We start from the raw sequence: 22,312 nt of genomic DNA on the forward strand, positions 1-22,312 counted from the left end.
ATCCCGGGGTCCTGGGATCGAGCCCCGCGTCAGGCTCCCTGCTCCACGGGAAGCCTGCTTCTCCCTCTCCCACTCCCCCTGCTTGTGTTCCCTCTCTCGCTGTGTCCCTCTCTGTCAAATAAATAAATAAAATCTTAAAAAAAATAAAAAGGAATGTGTGTCCTCAGCTTCTTACGGAGTTAGGCTAGAAATTGAAAATGAAGTTTTCATATAAAAATGAAAAAGGACAGTGCAGTTCATTGTTATCAGTGCCCAGCTGCTGTTTGGTCAAATTTGCAGAAGAGCATACAGGCAGTGTAATATTGTATATGTTCATGTGCCTCAACAGAGGCCTTCACTCTGTAACTTACTTAGATATGTGGTCTTGATTGTCAGTCTTTGTGTATGCTTTAGAGCATTCTCTCAAAGCCAGGGCCAAGTGCTTTATATGAAACTCTTAGCTTCCCCAGCTCCCATCATAATGCCCTAGTTCATTTATACTGGATTTTCAAAAAAGTATTTGTTGACTGACAAGTCAAATATTTTAGAGATCCCAAATATATTCCTTAAAAAAAACAAAACAAAACTTGTTGCTTTGGTACATACAAAATGACTCTAAATCCCTTGTGTTTGGCCAGTTGATGAGTTGGTGTTTATATAGAAATGGAAATGCGTATCTTGTTTTAAGGTTGTAGAGTTAAATTTAAAGCCTGCAGTTTCCAAGATAATACTCTTATCATTAAACAGCTCTCCAAGCCACACCTGGTTTTTGTTACTATTTTTGAGGTTGTTGACTAAAACTGGTTTCAAAAATTATCCCAAGTGCAACACATTTAAAGTTACTTGGTACTTGGGAACAATGATGTTCTCGTAAGTGAAAGAAAGTTCCTGGGTGTGTATGAATAGGAAGTAAAGATTCTGATAACACCACTAACCTTCTTTATGTGGATTGTTTTCAATATAGATTTCTTCGAACACTTCGCAGTTGGGTGGTGCCGAGCCCATGAAGCGCTGTGGGAAGTCGGCACTCTTTCAACTGGCAGAGGCAAGTTTCTAACAATATTTAGAGATAAGATCTGCAGACGTGGAAACCACAAAAAAGGTCATCATCACAGCGTTCTTTAAACTGTGCCATCTCACCCGTGACCAGAAAGTGTGGTGTTGCATCTAATTTTCAACCATGAAGAGGGTTAGCCTTTAATGTAGGAAAAGGAGTTTTGCTATGAAAAGTTAGTAAGCATGGGAAAAGGGGGCTCAGGGAACTTGCAGAATCCTTTTTCACAGGTAGTATTGTAAAATAAGGTCAGTTTTTGTCCCACATTGATGAGATAAGTTCACCCAGAAGAATGGCCAGAGTCATGTTTCTCTCCTCAGATTCTCCTATAACATCCATAAATTCCTAGAAGACACTACTTTTCAACCAGGTGGTTGATGTTTTAATTTGGGGGTGTTTTCTTTTGGGTTTTGTTTTGTTTTGTTTTTTTGTGACGAACTCCAATGACCTGTTTTAAAATCTGGTTTTGTAATACCTGCCAGTTGTACACTTGCTATGACGTGGGCATAAAACACTGCTGTTCCTTTGGCACAGGAGGAAATGTTTTTTCATGAATCTGAGAGGAGCAGAGAGCCCTCACTTGGTGGGGATTGGTTGGCAAGAAAGGCGCCAGCGCACCTGTTGCTGGGGTAGGCAGGGACCGGGGCTTTCTCTGCCTCCCTGCCGCCGCTCTGCCTTCCTTCTGTGAGAGAAATGTCTGTAGCGCTCGGACACAAGATAATAGCAGTTTTCTCTGTTGGTGAGACAAATTAGGAGGCGCAACATGGGTGACCAAGTATCTCTTATATTAAACTTACTCTTTTCTCTCATTTTTCTGGCTTCCTTCCAGTGAGTTCCTTTTGAGGTGTGTTATTTTGTTTTGTTTGTGAGTGATATGGTTCTTTTTATAAAGCCTTCGTAGTTTATTAAATTTAATGGGACAACCTATCATTTTCTAAATTTTATGGTAGCGTATATCATAAAAATCTAGGAGTTTTAAATATGTTTAAATGAAGCTCTTCGAGTCTAGCCAGGTCCACATTAGAAATAGAAGAATACAAAGGCCTGAAACAGTAAAGTATCTAAACAGTGGAACAAATGAACCCTTTGTTGTCTGACATTAAACTGACATGCTTCTTGTAAGACAAAATCAGCCCCAGATAGAGGGCTACAAATGACTTGAAAACTGCCAAAGACCACAGGGAAATCATAAGAACTGAGTGAGTCAGTGACCAAGTACTACTTCAGATAGAACCGAAATGGTAAAGATCTGGCAACAAGTGCGCCTTTGGAGTTGGAGCAAACAAATCTTAGTAAACAGAGAGACTACGAGGTCATGAATTTAGTATTTTTAAGACCCTATAGATTGTCAAGACAACGTATTCGGAAGAAGTGACTATTTTTCTTGAATAATACGAAGGTATGGCCCTCTCTGCATTTCCCTGTTTGTGTGTGTGTGTGCGCACACACACACGTGCACGCTTACATACATATTCATAATACATACATAACAACACTAAATTGTAAAACAAGTTAACTCTCAAATTATTTATCTTTATTGAACAGTTTTATACTAGAAATGTATGGACCTTTGAGGTACTTTGCTGTGGAGGGTGTTAGAGAGATTATTTTTTCTTCTCATTTTCTTTCTTTGGCATAACAGTTAAAAAAAAAAAAAGGATTCCCTATTAAATCAGAGCTCATTAAAAAGAACATTCTTCTAATTTGTAGGGATGCATCCCAAATATGAAACAGATGCTACGGTTTAACAGATGTTTGAATGCTGGTATCATAATTTTAAAGGGGTAAAATGACTGCAATAAGCCTATTCCAATTATAGCAAATCAGCTTATACTCAGACTTGGTTTCTTATAACATCTGAGTAAAAATATATGCTTTTGATAAAACAGGGTCGCTAAAAAATAATTTACCAAGAAAATCTCACATTATTTGCACCACATGAATATGATGCCATAATGCTAATAGACTGTGTTTTAGAATAACATTCTAAATCCATCCCAGTTTCTAATTAAACATAAATATGGCACAATGGATTAATCAGCGTCTCCAAATAATCACCAGTAGAAATATGCTTCCTTAATTTTTTTTTTATTCCGTGTGTATTTGATATTCATTTTTCTTGAACTGGATATAATATTTAATTATTTCGGGAGCCTCTTGAAACAAGTATAGTAGGATATGGAGGAGGATCTTTTCCTGTTGCCCAGAATTGGTGCTATTGTCTGAAATATGAAAGAACAGCTTTAAATTCACACATATCAAAGGGAAATCCACCAGGAAGCCGCCTTCAGTTTGGGCCAGATCCTTCTCTTGGGATTTATGAAGAGATGGTCTGATCCAGCTCCTGTCCCATGTGCCACTCCAGGGGTTTCTCCTTTCATGCCCATCCTAACCCCCAAGCCATCAGTGGGAGGGGGGCTATCAAAGACTATCCACAGCCATCCGGAATATTTTGGCTTTTCTCCTTGTCCTGAGGAGGAAAGGAAGGAAGTGCCTTCCACAGTTCATCCCAGCCCCGTGTCAAGCAAAGTGAAGGCAGCTCTAAGACAACCTTTGTTAAAGATTGGGGGGGCGGGGGCTGTCTGCAAGAGGTATCTTCTCAGTCTTTGGTGAGAAGCAAGAAATGTTTTAGACAGAGACGTATTGCCGTGCCCTGCGTCTGTCTGACCAAATGAGAAAAGAACTGGAGGAAGTTGGCTGCAGGGAGAGGCTTGGAAGAGCCTGCTGTACTCTCCTTCTTGGCATTGTAGAGATGCATGAGTTTCCACGGGTCAAGTGGACAAAGAGAGCAGTTCAGTGTGATCAGGCAAGAAGCCGTGGGACCGTCATGGGGGGAGGCGTTGGCAGAGAGCAGGCCTGGGACAGGCTCTCACATCAGGAGATACGCAACAGAGACAGCTCTGCTCGGACACTGATGAGCGCCCACGAGCAGGAGTGATGTCTAGCCAGTTTCCACCAGTACAGCTGTCCTGGTACTAACATACCAAATACTTCCCATTGTTAGTTAAAAAAAACTGTGACCCAAACCCCCTGAGTACCCTTGCTGCAACTTTCCCAGCGTCCCCGGGCTCCCCTGATCCTTTCAGCAACTGGAGGATGCAGCAAGGGGCCTGCAAGACCCTGTTCCAGCCCCTGGACCACATCCCTTCTGATCAGTTGGCACCCTTGCCTCTTAAATACTTTGTATACCATCCCTGCCCTTGGCATGCCCTGACAAGGTCGTTCAGTCTTATGTAGAGTTAGCAGGAAGACAGACATAACCGTGGGCAGTTAGCTTTGCCTCTGCCATTGCTTCTCCTGTCCTCTACAGCAAAAGCTATTAAAAATAGCCTTGTGAAGGGAAGGGCCAGCAACCAGCCCTGGAACTCCCCTCTCCCCCTACTCCACGTCCCTTCCTATGAGCTGACACAGGAGGAGGGCTGAATAAGGAGACCTCCCAAAACTACAGGGGCTGTTGCTTGCAAGAAATGTCTTCGTGGTGAAAAGCAACAAACATTTTAGGCATGTAGTTACTGCTGTGCCCTACACCCACTTGAGCAGGCAAAAAGAAAATTGGAGGAAGTTGGCAGCAGACACAAAGAGCCTTGAATTGGCCTGCACTCTCAGAGTTGGCCTTGTAAGGACCCCTTCTATTTCCTGAGACCCTGTAGCCAGGAGATGCCCCAGGGAAGGCCCTGTTTTCAGGCATTTGATTGGCATTTTCAACTGGGTGGATTTTTAATAGCTGAAAGTGACCTGAAAATTCTGGGATCTGTTCCAGGTATTTTTCAGGAATCTACTTCAGCTAGGAAGGGAGTTGGCATAGTGCTGCTGAGGTCAGGGAATTGAGAAGAAAATACAGTCCTTTATGTTTGAGCCTCCATGAGATTCATACTGCTCAGTTAATCAGTTGCTTAATTGATGCAGGTACTCTAATGTGTTTCCTTTCATTTTGAAATTAATTAGGTCAGGTCATATAAAGAATAGCAAAGCATTCCCCTGGAGAACTATATTATAGTTGCTGTATAGTTGGAGGACACACAGGGACATCTTCACCCTATGCATTTTAGTGAAGAAAATTCTACTCTTGAAGGTCTCTGGTATCTAAATTGCCTAGTATAATAAGACGCACAGTTGATTCATTTATCCCACCAAACAGTAATTAATTGACGACCTATTCCATGCCAATAACAGTGAGGCTGCTGACGTCACCTGCATACGGATGTACAAATAACGTTTATTACGATGGGATAAGCTGCGAACCTTCTCTTAAGATCGGTGGTTTAAGGACACTTTACCTCCAGGTGCAGGGTTGGTGTTACAGAGTACCACTAGAGACTGGAACACATGCCTAAAACTAGTAATCACTCTTTGTTTTACTTCTCTTTTTCTGAAATAATTTTATGTGTTCTTTAAAATAGGTTATAGGTTTTAATAGCAGAAATTCAGTTGTATTATCTAACCAAAGATATGATGACTTTATTTTACTATCTGCTATGTGATAGGCACTTTTCTAAGTACTTTATATGTACTCATTGAGTTTTCACAGACATTCTCTGAGATAGATACTATGATCGTTCCTCTTTGACATATTAGGGAACAAAAGGGCAGAGAGGTTTTGTGACTTGCCTAAGGTCATGTGGACAGGAAATTAGAGCCTCAGTGGGAAACCCAGGCAGTCTGTCTCCACAGCCCAGGCTCTTCCACACTGGGCTATTCTGCAGCCTTGATGTAGATGAATGTAAAAGACTCTGCAAGTTGCTTGTTATAGGACTTTGCGTATTATAGAAGGCTCTATGGAAGACAGCTCATTCCTACACATATGTGTATGGCTGAATAAGTTGACAGGTTTTTCAAGACTTCTGTCAAAGAAATGGAACTGATATTTCCTTTTTAAAAAGTGTCTGTACTTTTGAAACTGCCAAGATACATCTTACACCCTTAAATAAGTGCCTGTTAGTGGGGAATATACTTTGGAAGATACTGTGAGGAAATTATGGTGTACGACTCCTGTCCTCCAAGAACTTATTCTCCAGTTGCAGAGAGATAAGATATAAAAAGTTGAGGGATGAGAAGTAAGTGTGCAAATGGTTTCACATTGCAGATGAAATGACAAAGCTCTACTTGAGTGACAAATGATACACAAAGTGAATGTGTGAAGCCAAGAAAGGGAGGAATTAATATTAGCAGGAGTGTTGTGAGGACCCAGCACAGAGACAGAGCGTGGAGCTGGTTCTTGATGAGGGAGTTGTTGAGGAACAGGGGTTGAAACTAGCAGCCTTTGGGCCACATTTAACTTGCAGAGATACTTTTTTTCAGCCCACAATTTGTTGACCTGTATTATATTTTACATTTAAATTAGTCCATAATATTTTAAAAATAGAGGTGCAAATAAGTATGTCTGTCTGACTTCTCATGAAAATTTAAGAGAACCTGGAGACACTGGTCCAGCCTTTCTCCATGAGAACAATCGGTCAGGGCTGGTAGTAGCACCCTCACTGTCCTCTCCTTTCCCTACTGAGCCCCGAGTCTGAGGCCAGCAGTCACTGCCAGCCCCCACGTCCCCTGTGCACCTCCCTCTTGTACCTGAGCGCCCATACACAGTGCAGAGTGGGAGCTGCATAATTAAACGGAGAGATGGGAGAGATACAGCAGAGGGATTACAGGGTAAAAAGGCAGGCAGACGTGAGGCAGGTGGATGCCAACAACTCAGTCAGACGGGCAGGAGTAGAGGGAGACTTACGGAAGGTGGAGTGGGGCGACCGGTCGGAATTGGGAGACTGGTTAGTGTGAAGCAGGGAAACCTGTGCTCGAAGATAGTGACGAGCGAGTGAAGATTGAGGGCAGGGGCGTGCAGTGGGAAAGCAGACTCCCGTGGCAGCAGACTCCCGTGTAGAATGGAGTGGAAAACTTCTGGCGAAACCCGCGTGTGAGAAGACAAGAGCCAGGGTTGGGGAGGGCCCGGCTGGCAGTGGGAACAGGAGGTAGAAACAGACAGCAGGGAGGCTGCAGGAGATTTCGTTGGATTCGATGACTGGGTCATTCGATGTGGGAGGCAAAGCGAAAGGGGAGCTGGAGGTGACCCCAGCTCTGAGCCTGAATGCTCGGAGCCCTCCTTCCGGAAGCCTGGATGTTTGTGAGTGAGGAGGAAAGCCCTACTAGCAGGAAAGAGATGAAAGATGGTGAGGGGTAGGGACAGCTGAGGAAATCCACTACCAAAAGAGTCAACAAGGGAGGGCGGTTGTCAAGGTAAATGGTCGGCTTTGGAAAGCAGAGGCTCATGTTCTCTGAGCACAGAAGAAAGAAAGGTAGAAAACAGTCACACAGGCTTGCTGCATTTGGTCTGTGGTCTACGTTCTACTTTGCTCTATCTCAGTTTATGAAACTGGTAATGTGTCAGGGTAAAGTTGAGGGAAAGGGTGCTGGATGTCTCCAGATCTACTCATCAAGTATAAAAAATCAAGACTGTAGATCTGGTGGTTCCAAGGGAATTGGAAAAGTTGTATTGAACCCTACTTATTAAAAGAGGATGATGACGTTTTCAGGCCTCAACTCCCTAGTTTTTCTTACATTCTAACTTGCAAAAACCACTTCTAATTAAAGCCAAAGAGATAGGTAAAGGTGAGTATATTCTAGTGTCTGTAAAAATTACATCTTAGGAAAAATGTTGGCTAATTTTAAGGAAAGCTGAATTATAGAGATTATATGTACCACATTGAAAAAATTAGGAAATTCCATCCCTCCAATCACATTAGCATTCCTCATCACTACCAATTAGAGGTGGTGTTTGATTGAGGTAACTTCTTTACAGTTTTCTGTGTGTCCTCACATACCATTGATGCGCAGTATCCCCTCCATCCTGTTGGAACCCCTTGAAGCCCAGAATCTCAGTGGACAGCTCTCACCCTGGCCCCTCCTACACCACTGTCATAGGACTGAATCCTAAATCCTTAACAATATATTTGAGGGGCTCTTTTCTTTGAAAGTGGTGTATTTCTTTCTGTAGCTTTTTATGCAGAGTTGTGAGTCATTTTTATGAAACTTCTGTCCTAAAACTTTTCATCTCATTCCCAAATGCAATAACCTATTTTTGGAAGAACCACAAAACAGGAATTTTTCTAATGACTTCCTTTAACACATCTAGGGGAGACTTGAATAAATGGCCTATGGAACAAAGGTCACCCCACCCCATCTGGAGTCTTCAGAAATGGTAAAATTTCTGAAGAAATAGTAAAAAGACACATGAAGCCACCTTTTCACCTGGCCATGTTTCTGTAAACCAAGTAGAAAACTACTTAAAATGCTCAGATTTCAGTGTTGAGAGATGCTTAGACCACGGTTCTGTGACCAGTTATCTTTTCTAATAAAGAAAATTGAATTTTCTTAGCATCAGTGCTATTCTTTATTCTCTGCAACCATCAGCCCGTGTATGTTTATGGAAAAAAACATTCTGATTTTATTTAATTGTGGGAGAAGTGCACATCTTGGAAAGCACTGCTAAGTGCCATCCTAGGGTTATGTCTACACTGTTTTGGCAGATGATAAGCCAGTACAAAATGACTGTAAACATACCTTGGCTGCAAAACATTTATTTTGTACTAAAAGGCAGAGATTTTGAAATTGAAACTTCTTGATGAGTGTCAGTGTGTCTGTTTTCACACTGCCTCGTTTTTAATGTAGCTGGATCCTTTATAATAGACAATGAAAGACAAAAGATAATTAAGAGTGAAATAGTACGGTACATTTTGGGAACAACTTATCCATTTCTTTGTACCAGTTAAAGGGCATCTACTTCTGTGGTATTATTCTTACCTAGTACACATGATGAATTATTTTTTCGCTGGTCATTTCACTAAGTCTTTTATAGCAGAACACATTAAAGAAATGAATCGATACCTTAACATTTGTAGAAAGGAATACATTTTAGAATGTCTTTGATTCAAAGAGATAAAAGCTTGCTCAGCACAGATTTATTATGTCTCTGTAGTCCCCAATAACAAACCCTGAGCCTATGTCGTGATCTTTCCTGAACCGAAAATGGCAATCTCCTTGAACCCAGGCACATAAAAAATAAACCCTCCACTGCACATTTTATCTCACCACTTCGATATTCCTCCTGAAAGTTTTCTTTGTAAATATTTTGAAAAGGATAATTTTTTATACATCTGCCCAGTATGTGCGTCCTGTAGAATTTCAGTTCCAGCATACTGGTTTTCATTTTTCTCTTGGGGATGAGTTGCCATTTCTTCCAGCACATCACTGTTGGGCCATTCTGACTATACAGAACAGTGAGAAACTTCAGTAAGGTTCCAGTTATCCGAACTAAAACTAAAATATTGGTGATTATTTTTCACTGTTGCTCTTGGGAAGCGTAAGTAAGGACAGTGTGAATGCGGGTCCTAATTAGCATTGTTTTTTTTTTTTACAGACTTGTAAGGTAACTCTTTCTGGTATGAATCAGAATGGATTTTAGATTCCTCAGTTACCTCCGAGCTAATGAACCATTCAATTCGATACAGTTATCTGTGGAATGCCTTCTTTTTGAAAGGTACTAGGAGAGATCCTTGGAGGAGAATACAAAGGTGAACAGGATCAATTTTGTGCCCCCTGAGTTATAGTTACAAAAAATATATATAGTGCCTGAGGGAATAGACAATAGATATCGAATATTTATGCCAGGCATTTGATTTAAAACATTAACATTCTGACTTCTTTGAATACAGCCGTGGGAATTCCATCCAGAAGGTGTCCTGCAGATGTTTTACATCCTCACTTTTAAAGAAGGTTATTGTTCAATGTAAAATAATAATAGAAGAATAAATTGTCATTTGCTAAGGCATATTCTGTTTCAAGGCTTGATTAACGACCAACCCTCTATTAAGGGCAACTTGACTAATTAATAACAGACATTAATTCTGTGCTTCCCACAATGCAGTTTTATTCACTTGAGTTCACACTGATTTATGTTCCTCTGTGTCCACTGTGTGCTAATCTGTATGCATGTCCATACATGTGAACAGAATGTAGTTTGTATGCACTTTCATAAGTCTCACTGAGATTAATTGATAAATGCACTCAAAAGTCAATGAAAGTAGATGTTTGTACCCAGTAGTAGAACTGAGCTTAACTGTATGTTTAATGAGAGTAGCTTCGTGAAAGATAACTGATTTAAGATCTCGCATCTGATTTTGTTGTATATGTTTTTCCCCCCAGTTACAGAATCATTCAACCCTAGAATGAAAAAAATTAGAGCAAGGTACTTAGTATACCAGGGCCATGGCGGCTACTAATGATACCAGTAGGACTAGTACTGTCGCTGCAAGTAGCTAATACCCATTCTGCAAGGCCGCAGAGGGATGGTTGTCAGAATACGTTTCTTCTTGCTCTGTACCAGGCACTATTTCAAGTGCTGTGCATGTGCAGCTCATTGAACCTCACAGTGTTCCTAAGATGTTTTATAGATAGGGAAACTAAGGCACAGAAAGGTTTATAGACAATGAGCAAATCGAGGCCAGAGTCAGTCTGCAGTCCCAGACAGTCTGGCTCCAGAATCCCTGCCTTCTGAAAGAGCTTCTCTAGATAGAGAATTTGCTCATATCTCAGAGTGATGGCATCTTCTAAGAGTTACTGTATCCATGGCTATTGCCAGGTTGTTTTATGTGGAAATACAGACTCTTAATTCCTAGAGACTTTTGAAAATTATTTCTGATAATAAAGTGTTTGAACTCCTAGAGGAGAATATAAAAACTGGGAGTTAAGGTCTCCCCCAAAACGGTCCTTTTCAGATGTGCTATTCCAGAGTCTGTTCCAGTGGTTCATATCCCTGGTGGCTGCAGATTGCCTTTCCTGGGTGCCCATGTCCCCTTGATTTCCAGCTGGGTTCAGCCAGTGGGAGACTCTGATGGGAAAATACGGGCTGCGGGGCAGAGCGAGGCCGGGATGTGCAGAGAAGGGGTGAGGCTGGGTGTAGAGCAAAGGTAACATCTCTTCCTTGTGCTCAGCTCCCTCCAGTTAGGCCCACCGTGGTTCCTTCTTCCCCTGGGGACCTACCCCCATTTGTTCCTGCTGTTGCCAACCCCTGGATTGCCTCACCAGCCTCTTGTTCTTTGTGACCTGTGTAACCAACCTATTCCCTGCATTAAAGTCCCTCTGCTAGATAGGCTTTAAGTTGTTTCTGTTTGCCTAATTAGACCCTGACTGGTATACAAGCCATTTTCATTTTCCATTTGGTATGGTTATAAAATAAGCTGAGCATGCTGTTGGCATACTGTATCGATTTCGGCAAGACTTTTGACACATGATCTTATGATGTCCTTGTGAACAAAATGGGGGTAATTTAGACTGGATTATAAAACATTCTTTGATTACTGAAGTTCATTAATGTTCAAATAAACCTGATGAAAGGGCTCTCGAAGTCAGCCAGAAGGCTCTGTCCTTGGCCATTTCCTATTCAACATGACCAGAGATTTGGATGAAGACATAAAAGCAGCTTTATCAAATGTGTCCATAACATAGATGGAAAGTAATGTAATTCAGAGTTCGAAAGGATAAACTTTATAAGGAAAAATGGAAAATCTCACATCTATGTACAAAAAATATAGAAGAGGAGAGACCAAGCTTCCCAGCATATTATGTGGGTAAAGATATCCAGGCTTTTCATTGACCACAACCCCAGTACAAGCCAGAAGTATGACCTTTTTTTTTTTTTTTTAAAGATCTTATTTACTTATTTGTCAGAGAGAGCATGCACACAGACGGGGAGTGGCAGGCAGAGGGAGAAGCAGACTCCCCCTTGAGCAGAGAGCCCGATGCGGGACTCGATCCCAGGACCCCGGAATCATGACCTGAGCTGAAGGCAGCCACTTAAGCAACTGAGCCACCCGGGCGTCCCAAGATTTATTTATTTTAGTGAGAGAGATAGAGAGGGCGCGCATGTGCATTCAGAGGAAAGGAGAGAAGCAAACTCCCCGCCGAGCACGGAGCCCGACTGAGGGCTCCATCTCAGAACCCTGAGCTCACGACCTGAGCCAAAACCAAGAGTCAAACACTTAACCTACTGCGCCACCCAGGAGCCCTGACCTATTTTTTTTTTTAAATGGGAGGGAAGAGATTGATCTTTGGGCCCCATTAGAAGATAAATGTTTCTCTATAAGCTGGCAGATTGTCACTTCTCATCTAGAGGCTTTCAGAAGACTAGGAACTTACTCTAAGAAAGATCCATGTTCCCCAGCCCTTGTGAAGCTTTTTATGTAAAGTTTTGTGTCTACACTTTCGCGTCACAGTGCAGCATGTACTGTTGCCCTATTTCTCAGCCTTTGTTTGCTCATGTGGATTCGAGTCAAAGTGGGGCCTTGGGCAAGCACTGTGGTACTTGGTCCTGAATCCAGCTCATTTCAGTAAAGCCCGGTTCTCGCTTCAGGGCCCCAGTACTGCATATAGATAAGAGCGGGGGGGTTCCAACTTTTGAAAGGTCAGGAGGACTTTATGTGTGATGGGCAGTTAAGAGAACTGGGACATTATACCAGGAGAAGAGACTTACGGGAACATAACATCTGTCTTCCAGGATTTGGAAGTCTGTCACATGAGAGAAAGAGCGGATTACTTGATGGGACTTCAGAGAACAGCTAGTACTGACAGAATGATAGTTTTTTCCTTAAAATGTTAAAGATTTCAGAGAGAACTGCCCTCTAATATGGTCACTGTCTTACTGCAAAAGTTGTATAATTAAGTCTTGGAAATATTGTAGTAAAATGAATTTCTGCATGGGGAAGGAAGTTAAATTAGGTAACCTAGAATGACACCCGGCTCTGAGACTCTGATTCGTGTTTGTTTTGGTGTTTGGTTCGTGAGATTTATGATTCGTAGTTTTTGACTCAGAGCTATTTGTTTTATTTTTATAGTTTTACTTCCAGCAATATAATTGTTTTTCTTATAATTTAGGATTAACATACTCTATTTGTGGGGGGAAAGAAACTTTTAAGAGCCCGAAACAAGGAAGTAAAGCATGACTAGTGCCTGGTGTAATTACCTCCACAAGAAATATTATGCTATTTCCTGGAATATGTCCCCAGAGTGAATGTCTGCATTTGTTCCATTTCATTCCTAGCTGTGGAATCCTGTCAGGGGTGATGAGGAGAATCATTTTGAAATATATTGAAGCAGAGAATGGAGTTTGCAAAGTATTATTAGGTTTGCTAAGATGAACCTATGCAAATACAAACTGTTGGCATCCACTATAAAAACCAGTGCCCGTATGGGACACGGCTCCTAGAATGACTTATTAAAGGTCACCAGAGTGATAGTGGCTGATAAAATTTACCTTGAGGATGCCTTTCAGGTCTTATTTCCAGAACTGGCATAGTCTCTGTCCCCGTGTGGGATAGTTATTCATGAAGGGCTAGGATAGTCGAGAAAGGAAAATAAAAATTATTTCAGAATTGATGCAAAAACAGCAAATTCTCCGATGAGAATAAAACATGCAGCGAAGATTAAATGTATCAGTGCTTCAGAATTAACGTAACATTTTTGCTTTGATCTTATGTCTGGTAAGGTTTACTAAAGGGAAGTTCTCCATTTTCATAATTATTTGCTGAGGTCTGAAAATTAACTTACATGATTTCCCAAAAAGGATAGCTCCGTCATGAATCCATACTATTTGAATGATCATCCTGTGAATGATCTGAAGGCCTGGGTGCTCTTGCCATTGTTCATTTTTTAAAAAACTTGCGTGATCTGCCTCCCTTCCCCCTTCTCCACTTTCTTCTCAGACTTACCAATTATAATTCTCACAGAAAGATTTGAAATGTATTGAAAATACTAAGGGGACAAATGAGGTAAAAGAGGATCTGATATTTAACTGAACATCTTATCTGTTTCAAAAATGAGTTATATGGATGTTAACATTTCTGATTAATTTGCCATTTGATAAATTGGTGATTTTTTTTAAAAAAGTATCAATTTCCTACTCGTGTGCTTGATTTGGGGGCTCAGAAAACCCAATACTCTTTTCCCTCTAAGTTGCTAGTACAAATGAGGTAAAATGAACAGTGGCTAAGAACTTCTGTGCTGCCCTTGGCCTAATAATCTTCATCGTCAGCCTCATGATGAATCTCAGAGGTAGAGAGGGGAACTTATTGATCTTTGTAAATTCTTTTTTTTGGTTACATAAATTAACCCATTTATTATAGGCTAGCAGTGTTTCACATGGTGGAGCGTCTGCTGCTGGTCTTTCAGTTCCTTCAGACTAACGATGGCTGATGATGCTACTTTGGCGGCGTTGGTTGTATAGGTCGAGGCACATCAACTACCAGGTTCATGCAAGAACCACAGTGCCAGATCTCCACCTCTCATCTTTTCATCTTGATTTTGCCGCAGAAAGAGCAAGTGTACTGAGCATGCTGGCTTATTTCAATTTTCTTTACCATTTTCCTGAGGGAGGCAACAATAAGAGGTCCCATATTTACTGATCATTCCAACCTTCTTGGTGTATTTAACCATGTCCCCCACAAACTAAGTCTGACCCCAGAGGGTGGTCTTTGTATCTTTAGGGTCCTGCATGGGGCTTGGCACTTGGGAGCCCTGCAGGGAATGTTTATGAATGAAAATCCAGGTATTGAAAATAAATTTTACAATAAGCTGCAATTTCCCCGTTCAGAAAATTGCTTTAGATTGAAGTTTTGAGGTACCTAGGAGCTGGATTAGGAAGATGGCAAGAGTTTTCTTTAAGGTCCTGTGTGTGAAATTTGGGGAGTTTAAAAACATAACCAAATTGCTGCCAGATGTGTTTTGGTATTCAGAATTTTTCACATTTTAGGAAAATGATACAGTATATGCATCTTACACTGTGCAGTTAATTCCCCCAGAGCATAATGCAAATGCATGAAGATTCTGATAGCAAAAGCATATGAATAGTCCCATTATGTGTGATGAATTAAGACGTTAAGCAATTTCACATTAGTTCTGGTCAGAATTTGCAGGCAAGTAAGTTCAGATCAAGTCTGCCATCCAGTGAGTCTTTAAGAAAACAAAAAAGCAACCACCACCACTTAGTTTTAAGCACTTTTGCGATCCTCAGGTTATCTGTCAGCATCTGAGGCCTGTAACGTCTTTTTCATTAACCAAAACCTTCTGTAGTTATTTAATGAGTCATCTTCTCATTTCTAATTTCAACTGATAGGTAAAAAATGTTGCTGTTTTTCTCATTTCCCCAAGAAAAAAGAAAAGGCAAACATCTGAACAGCCTGGGAATCATTTGGTCAGTATTGCCATCAGTATATTGTCTCCTCTAGACCTCACAGAATCCTCTGAGACAACTATTCTTACCATCCTTTTTAGTTTACAAAGACAACGGAGGAGTGAGGGGTGAAATGTCTCATTCTAGACCACAAAGTAAGCATGTAGCAAAACTAAGACTCAAACTCCAGTCTTCCAACTCTGGAGTTCATCTTCCTTCTCCCAAATCGTGTTTTCACAGAAAAAGTTTCTGATGAAGCTGGAAAATGAGAATTCGAGTGTATTTTTGTCTAGAGTTTAATGAATATATCATAATGCCTAAAGCCTTGTATTAATTTGAGTCATTTACATTAGTTTGGCCTGATCATTGTCAAGTTTGTCTTGATTATTTTTTAAGAGGGATAGACTTTCAAAGTTTAAGCTAATTTCAAGTATAGAATAATAAGCCTATTTTTTGCTATTCTCCCATTTTTGTTTGAACCGTTTAGATGTGTCTGGCATCGGAGGGGGTTAAAATGGAGGACTCAAAGCTAATAAAGGCAAAAGAATCAGATGGTGGAAGAATTAAAGAATTGGAGAAGGGGAAGGAACAAAGAGAAATAAAAATGGAGAAAACAGATGAAGCCAGGCTACAGAAAGAAGCAGAATTTGAAAAATCAGCTAAGGAAAATGTCAGAGATTCTAAGGAGCTAAGAAATTTTGAGGAGCTGCGAATGGATGATATAATGGATATAAAAATGGAAGATCCCAAAGAAATTAAAAAGGAAGAACTAGAGGAAGATCAACAATGTAGTCACTTCCCTGATTTTTCTTATTCTGCCAGTAGCAAAATCATAATAAGCGATGTTCCCAGTAGAAAGGATCACATGTGCCATCCTCATGGAATTATGATCATTGAAGATCCCACAGCATTAAACAAACCAGAGAAGCTAAAAAAGAAAAAGAAGAAAAGCAAAACGGATCGACATGGAAATGATAAATCCACACCCAAGAAGACTTGCAAAAAGAGGCAGTCTTCAGAGTCAGACATCGAGAGTGTCATCTACACCATTGAAGCTGTTGCAAAGGGAGACTGGGGCATTGAGAAACTTGGAGAAAGCCCTCGCAAGAAGGTCCGCACATCCTCAAGTGGCAAGGGAAGCATTTTGGATGCCAAGCCACCAAAGAAAAAAGTGAAATCAAGAGAGAAGAAAATGTCAAAGGAGAAATCCTCAGACACCACCAAAGAGTCAAGACCTCCAGATTTCATTAGTATTTCTGCCAGCAAGAACATTTCTGGTGAGGTGCCAGAGGGTATAAAAGCAGAACCGTTGACCCCCACGGAGGAGGCATTACCACCCAGCCTGTCGGGACAGGCCAAGCCTGAGGAAAGTGACTGTCACAGAAAAATAGAGACTTGTGGCTCCCGGAAATCTGAGAGGTCTTGCAAAGGTGCTCTTTATAAAACCCTGGTGTCTGAAGGCATGCTCACCTCTCTGCGAGCTAATGTTGACAGAGGTAAGTGACTTCTGCAAAAATGAAAACACTATGGAAACCTAGCAGTTTTCTCCTTTAAACTCATTGAGAATAACCACCATAAAGAACAGTATAGTATCAAAACAGTATTTTACATTTGTACAGTTCTTTATGGCTTATAGATCATATACATCTCTCATTTTACCTACACCACTGAGGAGACTTTGTATTCTTTGTATGGGTAGTTCTCAGGATATGTGTTCAAAATAATTCAAACCTTTTTTTTTTTTTTTAACTGATACGGGCTGGCTTCTTGTTTTGAAGGATCAGCACTGTGTGGTTGGAGCTCTTAGTCTGTTTTTAAAACTGATGGAAAGAATTCCCTGAATCAAGCAAATATATTTGGCAGAATGTTGACCTATAGGCTCCAAAAGCAAGTAACTTATCTAGCTCTCTCCATTAGGTACTCAAAACTATAATTGAAGTGAAGGGCTCTTTAAAACACTAAACCAGTTCATGTGTATACCTTTATTTCACAGAGTGTTTTTTATAAATTCATCTGTTTTAAAATATAGCATCTGGCTATGGGAACTACCTCTTGCCAAGCTTAATTCCAACTCAGAGATGTGTGACTAATGAGTCTAATAAGGCTTGAATGAAGATCTTTTAGAGTACATAGTTCTCCAGGGATATCATTCCAATAAAGTCCTGGGGAAATTAAAATTAATAATGCCCACCAGCAAAGGGCTTCTACACCTTAGTCTGATTCTCTAATGGAAAAGCTGGTAGGAGTTAGTCTGTCTCTGGAGTCACACAGTACACACACCACCTGTTGCGTTATGACAAGACAACTGATCTCAGAGGCTATACACTGTTTTGCATGTTGTATTATTGAAGGTGGTCCATCGTGAACCACTTAGAGGACTCTGAAATTGAAACGGTTGTAAGTAGCATCATGCAAATGATACCTGGGGGGTCAACAAATCACTTGAGAGGCAACCTCATCCCAGTGTACCAACTGCATTCTTTCTCTTAAATTTCCTTAGGGAAACGAAGCTCAGGAAAAGGAAACTCCTCTGACCATGAAGGGTGTTGGAATGAAGAAAGCTGGACGTTTAACCAGAGTGGGACCAGTGGGAGCAAGAAGTTCAAGAAGACAAAGCCAAAGGAAGATTCTCTCCTTGGGTAAGTGCCTGTGAACACATCAGCACGCTGCATAGACCCCAAGTGTAAACAGAAATCACTAACTGCTTCTTCTTGAGTATTCATTCAGCACTTACTACAGTCTTCGTGAGCACAATAAGAGAATAGAAATCTAGTGTGTCACATGTTCCTGCTGGCAACGTGGCTGTGTGAGTGACACTGTCATTCACATTTTAGGTCTAGTATAATGTATGTAGATTTTGGATGTAGGCCTGAGTGTGAATTGAGGCCCACCATGTATTAGTGGTGTGACATTATAAATCCTTTAATATTGCCAGGACGCATTTTCCCATCTAAGGTTTACAATGGATATTCTATAAACATGTTTACATTTTGCCTGTTTACTTACTGTACATATTTTATTTAATATTTCTAAAGGTTATGTACATATGTTTATAAAATAAGACGACAGCTCAAAAAATGTAAGGTAAATAAAATTACGTTTCTACCTCTAACCTCTTTGGTTTAAACCATGTTCTATTGCTGTAAGATAAAAATGTTAGATTGACTATTATTCTGCTACGGAGAATATTCAGTAATTATTTATGTGTTGAAAAGCAGTATCAAGCAATAACATACATCAAGATAAAATCATTAAGGATTACTTCATTTTTAATGTTATTCCAAAGATTCTTAATACTAATCTTAATATAAAACATTTTGTTAGGAGATTCAGTACTTTATATTGGTGAGGGACGCCTCTGCATATTGAGTAGTACTATTTTAAAAATCCTTCAAGATTTCTTATTAGCCCAATTTGAAAAGAATACATTGAATAGAAATAAGTACATTTTTATATTTTCCATATTTTTTCATGAGTGTGTTTAAAGGTATGCAAATTCCATGCATTGGGAGTATTGTATTTGGTTTATTCATAAATATTTGCATTTCTGTTAGTGGAATAATATTTTTTTTTTCCTCAGAAGTTACAGTGCTTTAAAATCTGGTTAATTCTAAGGCTCTAGGTCATCACAAAGTAGTAGGAGAATGGAAATTATTTCTCATATTGTGAAATTCCTTAGGATTATTTATTTTAAGGTGATATTTTTATAACTTTTATGTATTTCCTTTCTAATATTTTAAATGTCCAGAGCAGTTCACATTAGTTTTGCCTACACTATGCTTAAACAATGACAAAAATTCTTATATTCAGTATCGTCAAATGGTATTTTCAAATGCAGGATTTCCTAAAAAAAAATGTGACCACTGAGTTCAGGACCAATGCTCTTTATCTTCTGGAACTACCAGTGCCCTGTGGGTCTAGTCGCAGAGAGGAGCAGGTCTCACTGCAGACATTGTGAAGTCCTGGGGGAATAAAGCAGGCATTAAGACTCTCCAGCCGAAAGGTTTCTGATGCTTCCATTAGAAAGGGTTTACACTGTGAGAGAGGTGTTTCCTCCAGTCTTCTTTGGGAACAAGAAAAGTGAAACAATCTTTTGAAAATCTGTGTCTGAAAAGAGATTGGTGTGTGGGTTGTTTTTGTTTCAATCATTTCTAAGGAAGGCACATGTATGTAACTGGGAGTGTGGTTTTTCTGCAGGCTCTAATCAACAGTAAACCTCTGGTCTTTGCTGTTCCCCCCCCCCCCCGCCCCCGCCCCGCCCCTTCGTACAGGCCTGTCAGAATTAGACTATCTGGGTCTGCTTTGTTTAGAACACGCCAACATAGTGGATGAGCAGTGAGAAATGCCAGTTCCTATCAGTCTTCCCTGAGATTTCTAAATGAGCATGTTAACCCCTTTATCACAGAAAATGTGCTATTTGTAGCCAAGAAAAATTCACTGAGTATTGGCAGTTCTAATCTTACAGTCCTCCGCAAGAAAAACATAGATCATTATTCTAGGTGAAAAAAGAAAAGGAAAAAAAACCCCAAGGGATCTTACGAGTTTTAGCTCACATTTTCCTAATTCTCTTTGGTTTTTCAGATTATCTGAGAAATTCACAAATTATAGATCCCTTCTGATAGTATCTGGTTACTGTCTGATTTTCCATTGGTATAAACGTCTTTGAACTGGGTGGAAAAGGATTTTGTTAATGCCGGAGCGTCACCCGCAGCTACCATCCTCCCTGCTTTGATAGAACTGGCCCTTTTCCATTGACCATTCTGATGGTCTTCAGACTATCTTGTCTCTGCTGCCCAACTCTTATATATTCCTCCAAACAGAACAGTTTTAGGTGGACACACCTCAAGTACAACCCCTACGTAGCAGCTCAACACATGAGCCATTAGCTTCTTGTACGTTAACTCAAGGCTGCTCTCTTCCCAGAATGCCTTCCATTTTGCATCCAGGACACACAGCCATTCTGCTGTAGCTTCTCCCATCTGTTTGGGTTTCATCTTCGTTAATAAGTCTCAGCAAGGAGCCAGCAGGCATGCTGCCATGGCTGGGTGGGGGCCTTAGAGACAGTCAGAAGCAGCCCAAGGATTTCCCAGCTTTGCTGGTGCCATTTCTGAAGTCATCCGTGGTTTGTGTTAAAGCACATCTGTCTCTCCACCAGCATGTTCATTGAAAACTGGCTTTCCTTGTCATTGAGTGCTTTATCATCATCCCGGTCAACTCTCCAGAATTTTTCTGATATTCAGAGTTTTTGTTTGTGTTTTCTTTGTGTGTTGGATGTGTTTTAATCAAGTACTAGTCAATAAATATTTTCTTTTTTTTTTAAAGATTTTATTTATTTATTTATTTGACAGAGAGAGAGATAGCCAGAGCAGGAACACAAGCAGGGGGAGTGAGAGAGGGGGAAACAGGCTTCCTGCAGAGCAGGGAGCCCATTGCGGGGCTCGATCCCAGGACCCCGGGATCATGACCTGAGCCGAAGGCAGACGCTTAACGACTGAGCCACCCAGGCGCCCCTCAATAAGTATTTTCTTAAAAGAAGAAGTACCAATCTATACCCTATTGCCAATAAGCTTGCCAATATAGATAATATATACGAATCTTTAGAATGAGAAACTTGTCTGGATGGAATATGCATTCTATTGAATTTAATGAAAAATGTCCGTGCCAGTGGAGATAACTTCAAAAATATTCTTATATTTTAAATAATGTTTCTGCTTTTCTAGGGCAATAAGATAACCTTTCATGGGAATTGACCGAGAAAGCTGTGCTGATAAATCTTCTCAAGCATTTCTGAACAGATGTTTTTGTCCTTTCACAGAATTTATGAACAGTGCCCTAATTCTTGGGGACCCTGTTTTCAAGTGGAATATCTTAAAATCTATCTTGTATCATTTTCTGTTTAAATATTTATGTCATGTGCTGATCGATGCCATCCCCCTTCTCTTATTAGCTCAGCAAAGCTGGATGAAGAATTTGAAAAAAAATTCAACAGCCTCCCTCAATATAGTCCTGTTACATTTGACCGGAAATGCGTACCTGTCCCAAGGAAAAAGAAGAAGACTGGAAACATGTCCTCAGAACCGACTAAAACCAGCAAAGGTTAGATGTGTGCTATGCCTCCTGCCGAGAGGCCGGTATCTCACTGCTCTTCGGTGCTTCTGCAATTCCCTCTAGATACGTAATTGGATTTAGACTGAGGCAGTGAGGCAGTAACCAGTTGGAATTTTAGCTTGCTTTCCAGAATTATTAGTATGGTTCCTGCCTCACTTCTCGCTCTCTTCTTTCCCTCCTAATCCTCCTCAGCCTCTGTTCTCTGCCATCTCAGCCTGCACATTGGCCCTGAAAGGTGTAGCTAAGTGTTACACGTGGTCTTCGACTTTCTGCTCTCCAGAGTTCTGACTTGGAGATGTGGCGCTTTTCATGAGCAGAAACTGCTGGCCAAGCCTAATTCCTCTGTTCACTGTGTCTGTGACAGGTTCGACTCTGGGACTGTGAAATCCTTCTATGTGCCTAATCAGAGAACTCCATTCTTTACCAGCAGTCTGAACCAAATGAAAATAAAGCCAAATGCAAATAATCCTCTAGCAATACACTGAAAGTGGTTTTGTTAAGTTTAGAAAAATATTATTTGAGCATGTTCATTTTGAAGAATATCAGATTCTTCCCTGTGGGTATCAGGGAAGCTTTCAAAATTATCTGCATGACTTGGGTGGGTATCAGCATTCATCAAGGGCAACACTGTAGTTCAGAGAGGGGTTTTGAAGAGTGTGAGACCACCATTATATTGTCGGGTGGGGGCTTGGGTTCTAAGCATCAGAGCCTGCTCAGGACATTCAAGCACAATAAAGGATTGTCCTCCCCAAAATGACGGCACTGCTCTTATGGAGAACTTGTCTTCTGCTTTTACTTAGGTCTCAAGATTGGTGGGGAAATGTACCTCTAGTTTTCCATACAGATGTTGAAAGACTTCATTCTCTTAGTCTCCCGTAAGGACAGTGAATGGAGAGATGAAGAATTTGTGTGTCCGAGTTTCTGTTGCTTGCAGGATTTGATGGAAGAGTTTTTTTAAT

General features: G+C 40.6%; 1 protein-coding gene across 2 annotated transcripts in view; it reads left to right on the plus strand.

Moving 5' to 3' along the window:
- BBX (BBX high mobility group box domain containing) overlaps positions 1-22,312 on the plus strand; it is a 99,064-nt gene that overhangs the window by 47,521 nt on the left and 29,231 nt on the right. For both annotated transcript variants that reach the window (XM_044914041.1, XM_021692309.2), the window contains exons 7-10: positions 944-1,024; positions 15,733-16,741; positions 17,746-17,884; positions 21,193-21,341. In XM_044914041.1, coding sequence (XP_044769976.1) covers positions 944-1,024; positions 15,733-16,741; positions 17,746-17,884; positions 21,193-21,341 — 1,378 coding nt within the window. The remainder of the gene's footprint in view (positions 1-943; positions 1,025-15,732; positions 16,742-17,745; positions 17,885-21,192; positions 21,342-22,312) is intronic.

This window comes from Neomonachus schauinslandi, chromosome 1, assembly GCF_002201575.2.
Source record: "Neomonachus schauinslandi chromosome 1, ASM220157v2, whole genome shotgun sequence".
NCBI classification, from domain to species: domain Eukaryota; kingdom Metazoa; phylum Chordata; class Mammalia; order Carnivora; family Phocidae; genus Neomonachus; species Neomonachus schauinslandi.